This window comes from Cornus florida, unplaced genomic scaffold, assembly GCF_030987335.1.
Source record: "Cornus florida cultivar Cherokee Brave unplaced genomic scaffold, ASM3098733v1 CherokeeBrave_3.0.0_Hap2_Chr04, whole genome shotgun sequence".
Classification (NCBI taxonomy): Eukaryota; Viridiplantae; Streptophyta; class Magnoliopsida; order Cornales; family Cornaceae; genus Cornus; species Cornus florida.
The window spans coordinates 77,597,577-77,610,946 of record NW_026775574.1 but is presented as its reverse complement, the minus strand read 5'-3'; the positions used below and the strand labels follow the sequence as shown (position 1 = coordinate 77,610,946).

The 13,370-nt window shown below is 37.3% G+C and overlaps 1 protein-coding gene across 1 annotated transcript; it reads left to right on the top strand.

Annotated features, from left to right (window-relative positions):
* The first annotated feature begins 4,953 nt into the window (after nt 1-4,953).
* Nucleotides 4,954-12,435, top strand: LOC132303592 (UV-B-induced protein At3g17800, chloroplastic). The gene is made up of 3 exons (XM_059800913.1): nt 4,954-5,196; nt 7,000-7,280; nt 11,437-12,435. Exons 1-3 carry the CDS (start codon nt 5,065-5,067, stop codon nt 12,245-12,247), a joined length of 1,224 nt encoding a protein of 407 aa, XP_059656896.1. The 5' UTR covers nt 4,954-5,064; the 3' UTR covers nt 12,248-12,435.
* The last annotated feature ends 935 nt before the right edge of the window (nt 12,436-13,370 follow it).

Genomic DNA, 13,370 nt, shown 5'->3' with positions numbered 1-13,370 from the left:
CTTAGCAAAGTAAATGGCAGCTGGCACTATGAGCCGAACGCCAAAAACTTGCTAAAAAATAAAAGAGTGAAAGTGGCAAGTGGCATTCTAGCCGAGCGCCAACCACTCAGCAAAGTAAGTGGCAGTTGGCACTATGAGCCGAACGCCAAAAACTTTCCAAAAAATAAAAAAAGTGAAAGTGGCAAGTGGCATTCTAGCCGAGCGCCAACCACTCAACAAAGTAAATGGCAGCTGGCACTATGAGCCGAACGCCAAAAACTTGCCAAAAAATAAAAGAGTGAAAGTGGCAAATGGCATACTAGCCGAGCGCCAACCACTTAGCAAAGTAAGTGGCAGCTGGCACTATGAGCCGAACGCCAAAAACTTGCCAAATAATAAAAGAGTGAAAGTGGCAAATGGCATTCTAGCCGAACGCCAACCACTCAGCAAAGTAAGTGGCAGCTGGCACTATGAGCCGAACGCCAAAAACTTGCCAAAAAAAAATAATAAAAATATAATAATAATGTGTGGCAAAGTGGTACGCTAGCCGAATGCCAACCACTAACATACAGAGAAAAATCTGATCAGATAGCATTAAATCATTATGTAAAGGGATTTATGGCAAGAGTTCAATCAAAAGTCAGCCATCTCATTAATAATGAATTTTCAGAGTTACAAAAAGTGAGGTATACAGACGACAAAAATGCAAAAGGAAGGAGGTCGGTACATCAGAAAAGTTCTAACTGGAAGCATTTGCCCCGTCAGCTTCTTGATGGTGTTGAACGGTCCCCACATCACTGTTGGCGGTTCCGTCCTCACAAGGAGGAGAATCAAACTGAATGACATAATCATTCTACTAAGTTCTATCCTCATTGGCATTGGAAGAATCATTTTGCCGAGGCTCATCCTCAGCAGCAATAGCGGAGGGAGCCACGGTGGACAGAGGAAGAACGCCTAGAGGTTGAGCAGTAGAGGGAGTAGGGATAACCCTGGAAGAGGCAATCTCTTGGCATTCATCAAATATGCCCTCAGTAGGGGTGGAGTCTGGATCGACATAAACACCCGAAGGATCAATCTCTAGCTCTTTGTCAACCTCATCAGGGGTAGAACCGGTCTGATCTTCAACTGGAAAAAGATCAATATAACCCTCTCGGAACCCCTGAGCATATCTGAGGGCCCCAACCCTGAGCGTGTAAAGCCAGCATACCACCATTTACCTTGCTGATGGTGCTGAGGGTAAAGCATCACGCTCCTCTAGAGCTCTTTTCTCAAAGGCCATCCGAGCGGATTGCTTATCACTCAGAAGGCGCTGAAGTTCTTCCTTCTCAGCCTTAAGAGATTCTTGCTCGGTATGCCAGACACTCTTCTCAAGTTGCAGAGCGTTCTTTTCGTCTTGAAGGGAGTCCGTCTCCTTTTTCAGAGCGTCCCTCTCCTTCTCAACTTTGTTGAGCTGAACCATCAGCTCGGTATTCTGAGCACCTAAAGCATCGTTCTCCTTGTTAGCTGCACCAAGGTTGTCAGAGAGCATATGAACCTTGGCATTTACCAGCTCAACCTGTTTCTGCATGGCCATCATCTCGTATAGGGTCTGTAGAGATATACATGATAACTGATTAAGCCGAGTAAATGGTCAGAAGAAATCGAATGTAAAGACTATGTAAAGATTCATTGACTGAGGGACAGAAGTTACCTCCATGGCAGATAAGGGGAACCGGCTGAACACTTCCTTTTGAGACAGACCCTTGGCTACCTCAATGTCCTTAGGAGTCTACATGCTCCTGTAGTATGCCATAGCGGTCTGACCGTCCTTGAACATGGTCTCGTCCGGCTTTACAGACGATCCGTCCGTTCGAATAAAGTGAGGGTTCCATGGTGCTATTACAGAGGCAGAGGCATTGACAGAGGTATAACCAGAGGGGGTAGGAGGCCTAGTCAGAGGGTGTACGGACACTCGGCCAAAAGGCCTAACCCTCTGTGACAGAGGAACGTCATCAAGGCTGAGAGCACTATCAGGCTGATGCCTTTTTCCTCTCGTTTTTTACCGAGCGGTAGCAGTAGCAGAGCTGGGAAGGTTGCTGACAGAAGGGGTCACATTCGGATTGATAGTCGTAGTGTTGGAGATCGGGTCGGTAGCTGTCACGTTCGGATCGGTGGAAGGAGTGGTATCAGAAATAGTGGCAGAGGAAGATATTGAAACTAGAGAAGAAGTTGTTGCAGGGGCAACAACGGTCCTGGGGGCAGCTTTCTTCCTACCGAATGAAGGGATCTGGAGCTGACTCATTGTCTTGCCAAGGGCTAAGAGAGCAAAAAGGTTGTCTGAGGTAAGGAAATCCGAGCAAGAGGGAATGTTGGTCAAAACGTACTTCTTCAAATAGTTATCCCTATCCCTGCAAACACCGTAGCTCAAATCATCACAAGGAATGCCTAAGGAACGGCATAAGAAAGTACAAAAGCGAGGAACGTAAACCTCGCAAGGACAGTCACTCTTATGGATTTTGTATTTTTTATATGAAGAGACAGAACACTCTCCAAAAGCGTTCGGGATAGGGAAATCCTCTGCGGCTGGAGAAAACCAGGCTCCCCTAATCCCAATTATATTTTTCCTCCAACCCTTCTTAGATTTGATTTTATCTTTGCAAATGGACCTCTTCTCAATTGGGTAGAAGTGGTAAAACGATTCATCAATTCGGATTTTGCTAACCTTGTAACAGAGGAGAAGATCTACGAGGTCCAGATCTATACCTCTATCACGGTTCAGAAGCAACATAACAGATAAAACCCTAAGGAAATTTGGGTTTACTTGCAAAGGGGAAAGTTTCAGTTTATTAAAAACATAGTTAAAGAAGGGATGCAGAGGGAACCTAATGAGGTTAAGATAAAGATGGGAAAATAGAACCTCGCCGGGAATAAGGCCAGCACCAGTTCTAATATCCACCTCTTTAGGGCAATTTTCTAATTTGTATATTGTCAGAAAGATGAAGTCTCATGCGAAGAACATCTAGATCTATAGTCATGGTGAGAATGAATGAAGATTTTAAGGGAGAAAAAGAGGTTTTCCGAAAGAGAAAGGCAAACAAAACTAACCTCAGAGAGTGAAAACGTCAAAGAGTACTGCAAGGTCGCTGAAAAAAGGAACTTTTGCAAGAAATCGCAGGAGAAGATTTGATTCGGAAGAGACGGTAAAGAAGATTGACGTAGCATCCCTGAGGCTTATAAAGACAAGGTGGGCCCGAAGACCAAGGATTCGGGAAATCGAGGAGTTTTTTTTGAATCTCGGAGCATCGATTCCCGAATCCAACCATCCATTTTGCCAAGAGATCTTCTCGAGGCGATAAGTCATGATCAGCAGCTTCTAGCAATTACCCCCTAATTAATTAGGGAGTAATTATGGGGGCAGTTGAGGATACTAGAAGGAATATGGGCCGGATATGATCCGCGGACATGGTATCGGGTCAAACTATTGAATTCAGCCCATACAGAAGCACCGCAGAATGGGCCGAGCCCGGAGGATCCATCGAAGAAGGCCAAGCCCATTAGAAAGAAGGCCCAAAACTGGTAGTCCAGCAACGCTTGTAATTGCTTATAAAAAGGCAGTGAAGAGAGTGGGGGGGCGGGGGGGGGGGAGAGCGAGGGGGAGATTTTTTTTAATTGAAAATGTAATGAGATTCTGTCTAAATAGAGAGAGAAAATTATTTGCATCTTCAAATGATAAAATGTTCAACTTGAATTTAAAACATGTATAATTTCTTGTTTAATTTTCCTCTCCTTTATTTTGAATTTAGAATGGACACGGTATTATTTAATTATTGTTGAATAGTTTATGCTCGTCGTGGTGCGATTAAAACGTGCTCTCTGTGTCTCATATGAGTTGTTCATCTTTCTATTTTTAATTGTCCCATAATAATTGTCCTATTTCAAATATCGACCAATCCAATATAGAGTACTTACACCTGGTGTACGATTTACGCCCCCTTTTTTTTTTTTAATAGTAGTAATAAGTAAGTTCACGAAGGGTGACATCAATAGGATCAGGATAGCATTAATGCAATTCTAGAGAAATATTGTTCTTTCCATCTAAAACTAGAATATAAATGTGTTTTAATCACTTTTATTTCAACTAGAAAGACACATTGTTTATACTCATTATGGTGCTCAACTGCAGATTAGAACATGGCAAATAAAGTCCAATGCACACATATTTTTTAATTACAAAATTAAAAAACAAATAAATAAACCAGCGAGAAGATACTCTTTCTTGTAATCGCAAATACACAAATTATTTAGATAAATTAACCATTAAATGATATAAGTCACGTGTAGGTCTCGCTAACTCATTTAGGTGGTCCACTTGTTAGCCTTACTAATTTTGAAAATAATTTTATTTTTTTTCTTGAAAAGTTATAGAACACTACTTTTCATACATACTTTACTAATAAATAAATAACAAATAATTTAATCAACTTATACTGTAGGTTTTTTTTTTTTTTTTTTTTTTTTTTTTTTTTTTTTTTTTTTTTTTTTGTAGCATAACTCGTTAGTTTTTCAAAATTAATCAGTAATAAAAACAAGTGGTTTTACAATTTCACTTTGATATTTTGTTATAGATCACATCAATGGCCTTAATTCCTAGTTCTTACTTATTATTTAATTTTGAAATTTCATATATGTGTTTTTAAGGAGTCGATCAAAATCCTCTATTGTAACGAATATGGTATTATACAATTAAATCATTAGTCAATGCATACGTTTTCAAGTCCTTATAAATTAAAAGAGGTTATTAGTTATAAGAAAAATCAAGTCTCATTCTAAACATTAAGCAAATGTATATCTATTAATAAGAAAATAAATGTTGATTAATTAATATCCTGTAGGATTGGATTAGCCTAAAATTTGAATAAAAGTCTGCCACGTCATCTTCTCCCAAAAAAATCGAAATTTACAAGTCTACCACCAATAAATCGCAAAAAATGGGAAATCTCTGCTTTTTACTACCAGACTCCCCCTCTCTCTCTCTATCTAAGTATTTCTCTCTAAAATTTAGCTTTCAAAACCCTAGCCTAGTAGCCTTGGACTTGAAGAAGAAGTATGCAAATTTCTGGAGTCATAGCGGACGTATCGGTAGTTAGTCCCTCCACCGGCGGCTTCAAGTCCCCGGAATTGAGGCATTTTCACACATTCTCCGATTCAAAGCTATTTCTTTCTTCTGGAATCATCAGAGTAAGTTTTCATCTCCTTGTAACACACACACACATATATATGTATGTATATAAATGAGCATGTTTTTGTATTGTCTTTATTTGTTTGGGGTTCGGGAGGCTTTGCTTGGTTGCCGAGAAACTGTAGGAAACGAAATGATGTTAAAAATCCGAACCTTATTAGATATTGAAGTAGTTTGGAACCCGAGATAACGAATTCATAGAGCGAATTGAGAGTGGAATACAAGCATTTGCGATAGAATTCAGAAAATGAACCTTTTTTTTTTTTTTTTTTTTTTGGGAGAACAAAACCACAATAAATTTAAATCCAAGGGGCCTGATAAATTGGATTCAGCACTCAAAATATGAGTTCTGAACATGTTTTCTGAATAAAAGTGAATGTTTTTCGCACACCTTGTGCTTGGTCAATTTAGTAGCTTTGACTGGAAAAGAGAAGGGTTTTACATTTAATATACCTACATTTGAAAAAAAAAAAATTAAAAAAAAATAATAATGCTCTTTTCTGAAGGTAGATATTGTGTATGAGTTCTCATTGATATAAATTTGTTTTGACAAATGAAATGCCTTGAAGTACACTAATGTAAAAGAAAGGATCAACTTAAAAAATTTATTGACTTCTAAGAGGCTTAATGCTGCTTGTGGAAAAAGTTTTATTTTACTGGCAGCATATCAGAACAAAACTTAGAAAGAAAATTGAGAACATAATATTTCATTTTGATGTTTTTGGTCCCCTCTTTAACTTAATTTAAGCCAAATTCTTTTAAGTATTTTCATTCTTTTTTTCAACTCCAACAATGGATTTTTTTTCCCCTAAAAATATTGTGTCCAGGTGGCCCGAAAAAGGTTTAGGACTTTTGGTGGCTTAAAAGAGAATTAAGTCATTCTAATAATATTACAAGCTTAGATACGAGAGGCAGTACTATAATCCTTTTGAACCTTATTGATGGATGCTTATTGTACTTTTTTTCTCTCCAGTAAATTGCTTAATGTACTTCTCATATTCAGAAATGAAATTCTTTTATGTATTAATTTGGATTTTCTACACTAGTTTGTATTGTAATTGAGTTAGTTAATAATGTGCAATGAATATCTGGTTTGCATATTGTGGTTGATGGTGATTCACTGTTTTATAAGATAAGCTTGTTGTAAATGGGCCAATATATGTATCTACTTGTTGCATATGTGATACGGCGATTATCTAAGAATTAATAAAGTAACTGTAACTGAATGAGTACTCAAATCTCAATAAGCATGTTGAGTTTAGCAAGTAAAATGCTTGGATCCAACATTAATGATATGCATGAGAGGCTGATGCTCAAAAAATGCTTTGTCAAATTCAACCTTCTGTCTTTCAAATTCTGTATTCTTTGATTGATTGCTGAGGGAAAATGTTAGAAGTGAAAAGAATTTAAATTTTGAACAGCAGTTCTTTCCTTATTGGCGTCCTCAGAAAATAGTAACTCCAGTTAGTGGAGCCTAATGAACGTATTTGGTAAAGTTGATATTGATTTTTTATTTCAATAAAATGAAATTCGGAAGATTTTTTGAATGAAACTAGTTGATGAGAGTTGTTTCGGAAACAAAAAGAGTAAAGTCAAATTCATTTGGGTATGTTGGATCAGATCTTTTGCTTTGACAGAAGCTTTTGGACCTAACGAAAAGCTTTTGGCTTTCTGATTATACTTCACCTGCTTGCTCGCCGCCGCTCTACTCCTCTTGAAGGGACTGATATTTCTGGAACTTTTGAATTCATGCCTTTGCGATGCTCATTTATGTGTTACTCACAATCTCATTTATTTTGTAGAGTTGTCCTTCATACTCCTTTCCAAAATTTGGAATCAGGTCATTCAAGTCCCTAGCAAGAGGTTTAACAGTGAGGGCATCAGGGAATTCCGGTGACAATTTGGTGCCCATTGCTCCTCTTGGATTTGAATCCCCTGTTGGTCAGCTTTTGGCACAAATTTTGCAAACCCATCCACATTTGCTCCCTGCAGCCATTGATCAACAACTTGAGAACCTTCAGACTGATAGAGATGCCCAGAGAGAAGAAGCTAAACTTTCATCACAAGATCTCCTCCTCTACAAGTAAGTTCTTTCGTTTCCATAGATGTGTATGTCTATGTATGTATGCATATATATGATTTGCCTCCATTTCAGTAGCTACACAATCATTCTCCTTTTCTTTTTTTGGGTTGTAAATGACTCGCACTCCCATTTACCCCATTGGGGATTTGAATTCTTAACCTTCCATATGGAAGGAGATGGTAATACCACTTGGGATAAGCCCTTGGTTGTATGGCCCTTTGGGTTTCTGTTTTTATGTAACAGTGTTCCACTTGAAAATTTCTGCACATTCTGAAGCAACCATTCAACAAAAATAATATAATGAAAGTTCATGCACAGCTATATGGTAAACTTGAATTATTGAACATGATTGCTGGATGTATGTCCGACCAGAGACATCAAACACAATATCTTCTACTCATGTCCGTGCACCATGTATTTGACATGGGCTATCCATGCATTCAGAAGAGTACATGTAATAGAGGTTATAACTCTATTATAGGGAACATACCTTAAGAAAACTTGCACATTTCCTCTCTTTTTTCTTCTATTCTGCATTTATTTTGGTATACCAATGAACTGTCACTTTTTGAGATCGACACAGTACACAAATAGGACATATCTTCGATTTTTAGTCTCTTAAAATCATCAGATTTATAGTGAAAGGCCAGCATTGCATAAGTTCCATGTTAATGAAATGTCCACAAACTAGGGGACTGGAACCGGAAATGCAAATATTTGTATTCCATATTTTCCTTTTTGCGGTTATAACAATGGGAGATAAAAATAAGCAGTTGTGATCCTATCTCTCTCTTTACTATGTACTTTTCCTTTTAAAATGAATGTTCCCCCAACATGAGGCATGATTTCATCTCAGATTTCTGGTGTGATTGCCTATGAACATTTTTATTGTTTCTCTCATCTTTTCTTTCTTTTTTCTTTTTCTTTTCCCTTATGCCACTGGAATTGCATCTAGACTGTTGTCAACTTGTTGATATCTCTTCTCTCTACTTAAAAATTCTCTTGTTGCCAGCATAATCTCATCCTAACAATGGGTTTGCTTATGCTTAAAAACTGTTCATCCTCACATAAGGTGGACTGGTCTTTTATTGAGGCACTGGGCATAATGGCCATGCTCACATCTAATCCAATATCTCTCTTTCTTTAAGCATAAACCCAATCTATTCTGCACTGCAATTCTATAATTCAGATTTATTACATAGTATCATTTTGTTTGTACGTTTTTCTGTAGCTGGGAAAGGCTTTTGTTGTTATTATACGTTTTTTGTGCATATAAGAAAGATCTATTCTGTGCAGGGCAAAAAGTATGACTGACATACAAAGAGTGAGATGTTTGGATAACTATGACCGATAGGTTGCTATTCTCAAAGATTAGAAACAACAAAAAATAGTCTGAAAACTCGTTTGGCTAACAGATTATCGGATCTTGTTATATGAAATTAGAGTGATAAAAAAAAAAACCTAATATAAGATAATTATCTATTTTAGTTTTGTGATTTATTTTTTATTTTTATTTTTATGAAGTGATTCAGAATTTTTTCCAAATAACTGAAGCAAACAAGCACCATATAGTATATATGTGGTACAGAAATTTGTTTAATCTTTACTTATCAAAAAAATAAATGTGTTTAATCTTTATATAGGATTTGGGATCAATAAGAGAACTTTATGAGCAGCCTACCTTGCCCCTAGTGTAAAAGTTTTGGATTTCTGTGATTGGTTTAGGTTGGCTTATGTTGGGGGTTTAAAACTTGATTTAGGTTTTGGCTAAGTTTGGATTTATGTATGCTCCATTAAAATTTTCATGATAATGATAAAAAGGCCACCATCCAATGCTGTTTCTGCTAGTGCATAGTTTTGAGAAGGATGGGCAAATACAAACCTAATTTCCTGCTTTTTTCTGGATTAAATGGCTACCTCAAACTCAAAACCATGTTGATACACTTAGCTTGAGTTTTGATCATTACATGAAGTGATGGCTCTTTCATGTATAATAACGTTTTATGATTGATAAACATGTATAGAGTTGTGTCATGGTGGAAACTTTTCACCATACTCTTGTGGGATCTTTTAACATTCCATATTCTTGTAAGAACCACCACCACCACCAAAGACTTTTCCCAATTACTTGGGGTTACAATATTCTTTTTATTTTGGATTTTTTGACTCTTCAATTCTTAGTAACTTACAGTATTGGTTATAATTGGTACTCATGATTTGGCTGCTATGATACTTATTAAAAAAAATGATTTGGCTTCTATGGTAGTACTAGAATACTAGTTCTAGCTATTGTTTTTTAATCTGTTACACAAACGTACTCCACGGTGAATCCATTGTTGGTTTTGTATGCGTAACATAACATGTTATACAACATTGAAAATTGACGTGTGCATGCTAGTAAAGATCCTAAAGTTGAAGTATCACTTGCATAGCGACAAATTATATCACATTGTGTAAATATAGGAGAAAATGAAAAGATGCCTGCAGTGTGCTGAAGTGCGTAGTTTCTGCAAGCTATCATACTTCATCACATGAATATATGCAAATTATGGATATATAGACAAACTTTATCGGGTCACCAGCTCCGCAACATTTTACTTACAAAGGATTGAGCCTTCATGGACATATTTAATCAAGTCAGGGTAGAATTAAGATTGGATTTTGAACTTCTTTGTGTTTGAAAACAATTTTACTCGAATCTACCAAGACTTCTGGATCTGTTGAGTTATTCCGAATCTCTCATTCATGTCCTTGTAGTGGTACATCATTTCTCACCAGTGGTATGCATGGAGAGGTTAACCGTGTCAACTCACGTGAAATGCTGTTCTGTTTTTACTTTAAATACATTTTTGTTTTTTTTCATGTGAAAGATTCTATTGTGCATTCATGTTTCCCGTAGCTAGTTGTCCTTAGGTAGATGTAGTTAACTAAATTAGAGGGAGAAAGTGTATCTAACACAATCTAACACTTCACCTATTTTTAAATACTTTTCCCTTAGTGTCCTTGTAGCGGTAATAGTACATCATTTCTCAGCAGTTTTTTTTTTGCATCGGGAAGTTAAACGTATTAAAGTATTGGTTAATGTGAACAAATTCATATTATTTATAGATGTCATTACTATTTGAGAGGGAAAAAGGTGTACATGTAGCATTCTAATACTTCACTTATTTAGAGATTTTAACATGGATTAGTGAGACAAATTGCATCATTAATGAAGTTCTTGTGTGACAGTTTGTCACCTTCTGCTTGGACCATTTCTCCGTAGACTTATCGACAGAAATAAAATTCAGCACCTTCATGTTTCAGTAAAATATCTATTGAAAAGCTAGACCGCGTTATTATGCTGGTAGCAGAAATTATCTAGAAAAATGGAATCTGGTCTTGGACACCTCTGATAGTTTCCACTGACCAGAGCAACAAACTTAACTAAATGTCTGATCAGTGGGCTAAAGACATTGTATACTCTTTTGCAGCCTGTCCAAATGATTTTACACTGTTGGAAACTGTTATATGTTTGATTGTAGTGAATGGTTAATAATCATATATGAGGTTATTTTTTGGTATAGCGGTTAATATAAGCGACTAATTAAATAGTGGTCCCCATGCTTTGGTGCTGATGTGGCGATATTGAGGGGTAAATTAAGATAAATTTTAAAGTATTTAATGGGGAGGGAGCCGAACCTGACATCAACTCCTAGGAGTCCTCATAAATCTAGCATAACAGAAAGTTGGATGAACTAACAAAAGAATAAAAGTTTATATAAAATGAAGAAAGTTAAGCTGGTAGTTGGAGAGTTGGAGTAAAGACGAGAGGCTTTATTCACAATTGACTAATTCTTTCGTTAACTTTCTAGTTTACTGGGTTGGAAGAGCACTTGTCTGAACAATGGGAACATTAGGGTCAGTGATACCACATTCTGCAGTGTATGTTGGTGCATTGCTCACACCAGTTGTTCAACTGTTTGTCAATCCTGTCAATTCTGCTTCTCCCATTCAAAATTAAAAAAACGATTTAGTATGCTTTTGCGTGCTTCATGTTTAGCAACAGGATTTCATAAGAAGTGGTCTTCTCTCATCTGTTTGATACTTTGCTTGCTAAATGATATAACTGCTGGCTGAATGAAAATGATAATTCGGTTATCACACTTAATTTCAGGAGAATAGCTGAGGTCAAGGAGAAGGAAAGGCGCAAGGCATTGGAGGAGATAATATACTGCTTGATTGTACAGAAATTTGTAGACAATGGAATTTCAATGATCCCAAAAATATTGGCAACCTCAGATCCTATTGGCAGGGTAGATTTTTGGCCAAATCAAGAACAGAAACTTGAATCTGTGCACTCTGCTGAAGCATTTGAGATGATACAGAGCCACTTATCTATTGTCATCGGGGAGCCGGTCGTGGGACCCCTGGATACCATTGTTGAGATCAGCAAAATCAAACTTGGAAAACTGTATGCTGCTTCCATTATGTATGGGTATTTCCTGAGAAGAGTTGACGAGAGATTTCAACTCGAGAGATCCATGAACACCCTTCCTGAGCGTATAAAGAAAAACCAGATGAGATTTGACGATCCAGCACCAGCAAACCAGCTCTGGGATCCAGATTCATTGATACGGATCCCACCTGACGATGGAGACGGAGAGAGCTTAATGGATTCTGGCGAGGAAAAGTCGTATAGGTTGAGATCTTATGTGATGTATCTGGATGCAGAGACACTTCAGAGATACGCAACCATAAGATCCAAGGAAGCTGTTTCTTTGATTGAAAAGCAAACTCAGGCACTGTTTGGGAGGCCTGATATTAGGATTGCCCAGGATGGATCCCTTGACACGTCTAATGATGAAGTTGTTGCTGTCACATTCTCTGGATTGACGATGCTGGTATTGGAGGCGGTTGCATTTGGATCATTTTTATGGGATGCAGAAGGCTATGTTGAATCCAAGTACAACTTCATAAAAAGCTAGAGGTGAGTTTCTTTTGTGAGGGGGTGTGGTTTATAACCATTTGTTTTTAGTTTTGTAAATGTTGAAATCCTGCTAATCCGGCATTTTTATGTCCATTTTTTCGTCATGGACAAACATGATCAAACAAGATATCAATGTTCATAACAGTATATATACCTTCAACATAACAAAGTCTTCTCTTTGGTGAAGTTGCATTTACAAGCAAATGCGCTCACACAGCGCACTCATGTACACACAAATGGCCAGCAAATTGCTTTGACGTCAGTAGGGTTTGGCGTTCGGATTTTGTTTGGAATGGTATTTGCAGATTGACTTTGTGAATTTTTAGTACATTGTATTTTTTTGTATTCAATCTATTTCTAAGATGAAATTTCTGGTAAAAATTTCATCTTTTAATGGGATGTTGAGTGTTCGAGTCCCGAGTGGGATAATAATTGATGCGTTTATTTCTTAACTACCAGAAAGAAGAAGAAGTTGAAATTTACTCCAGTGTCTGATTTTTTAGGAAAACTTTTTTTGCTTTCTGTATTTTGAAGATATGAGTTGTTGGCCAACCGATCCTTACCTTGACCTCTTTCTGGAGAAGATCTTATATTCATCATGTTTCTATGCATTTCCAGATAACTAAAGAACTAGCACCGGATCAAGGACTTGCTCCGTCTCTACCAACTGTAACGGACCAAGTGCTCCGTGGTTTGACATGTTTCGCAGTCTGACCCAAAAGCTTAAAGTAATTAGGTAATGCTAACACTCAATCAGTATATACTCGATCACTTTTCCATAAGGATATGATGTCGGAGAAGACCTCCTTGTAACACTTCTACATATTGCATATATTGTGTGCTATTAAATATATTTCTCTTATAATCCCAAGGGGTTGGCTCCAATGGTGAATCCCTAGGACTTAGTGCCTCGTGAAGTATTAAGTTTTATGTTCGAATTTTTTCAAGTGCGATCAATTCTTTAGGAGTTACGGCCGCGGATATAGACCGAGCTTTATCCGATTCGTGTAGAGGGGGTCGCTTTGCACGGGTCTCGTGAATTTGTTGAGCAAAAGTCCCCAACACCCCAATTATCAAAATATATATATATTTCTACCTTATGGTACTGTTTACCTCCTGTT

Excerpts from the sequence above, each read along its gene's own strand:
- LOC132303592 (XM_059800913.1), top strand. The coding sequence starts at position 5,065 with ATGCAAATTTCTGGAGTCATAGCGGACGTATCGGTAGTTAGTCCCTCC. Across the intron at positions 5,197-6,999 it reads TTTCTTCTGGAATCATCAGA|AGTTGTCCTTCATACTCCTT; the intron begins GTAAGTTTTCAT and ends TTTATTTTGTAG. Across the intron at positions 7,281-11,436 it reads CAAGATCTCCTCCTCTACAA|GAGAATAGCTGAGGTCAAGG; the intron begins GTAAGTTCTTTC and ends ACTTAATTTCAG.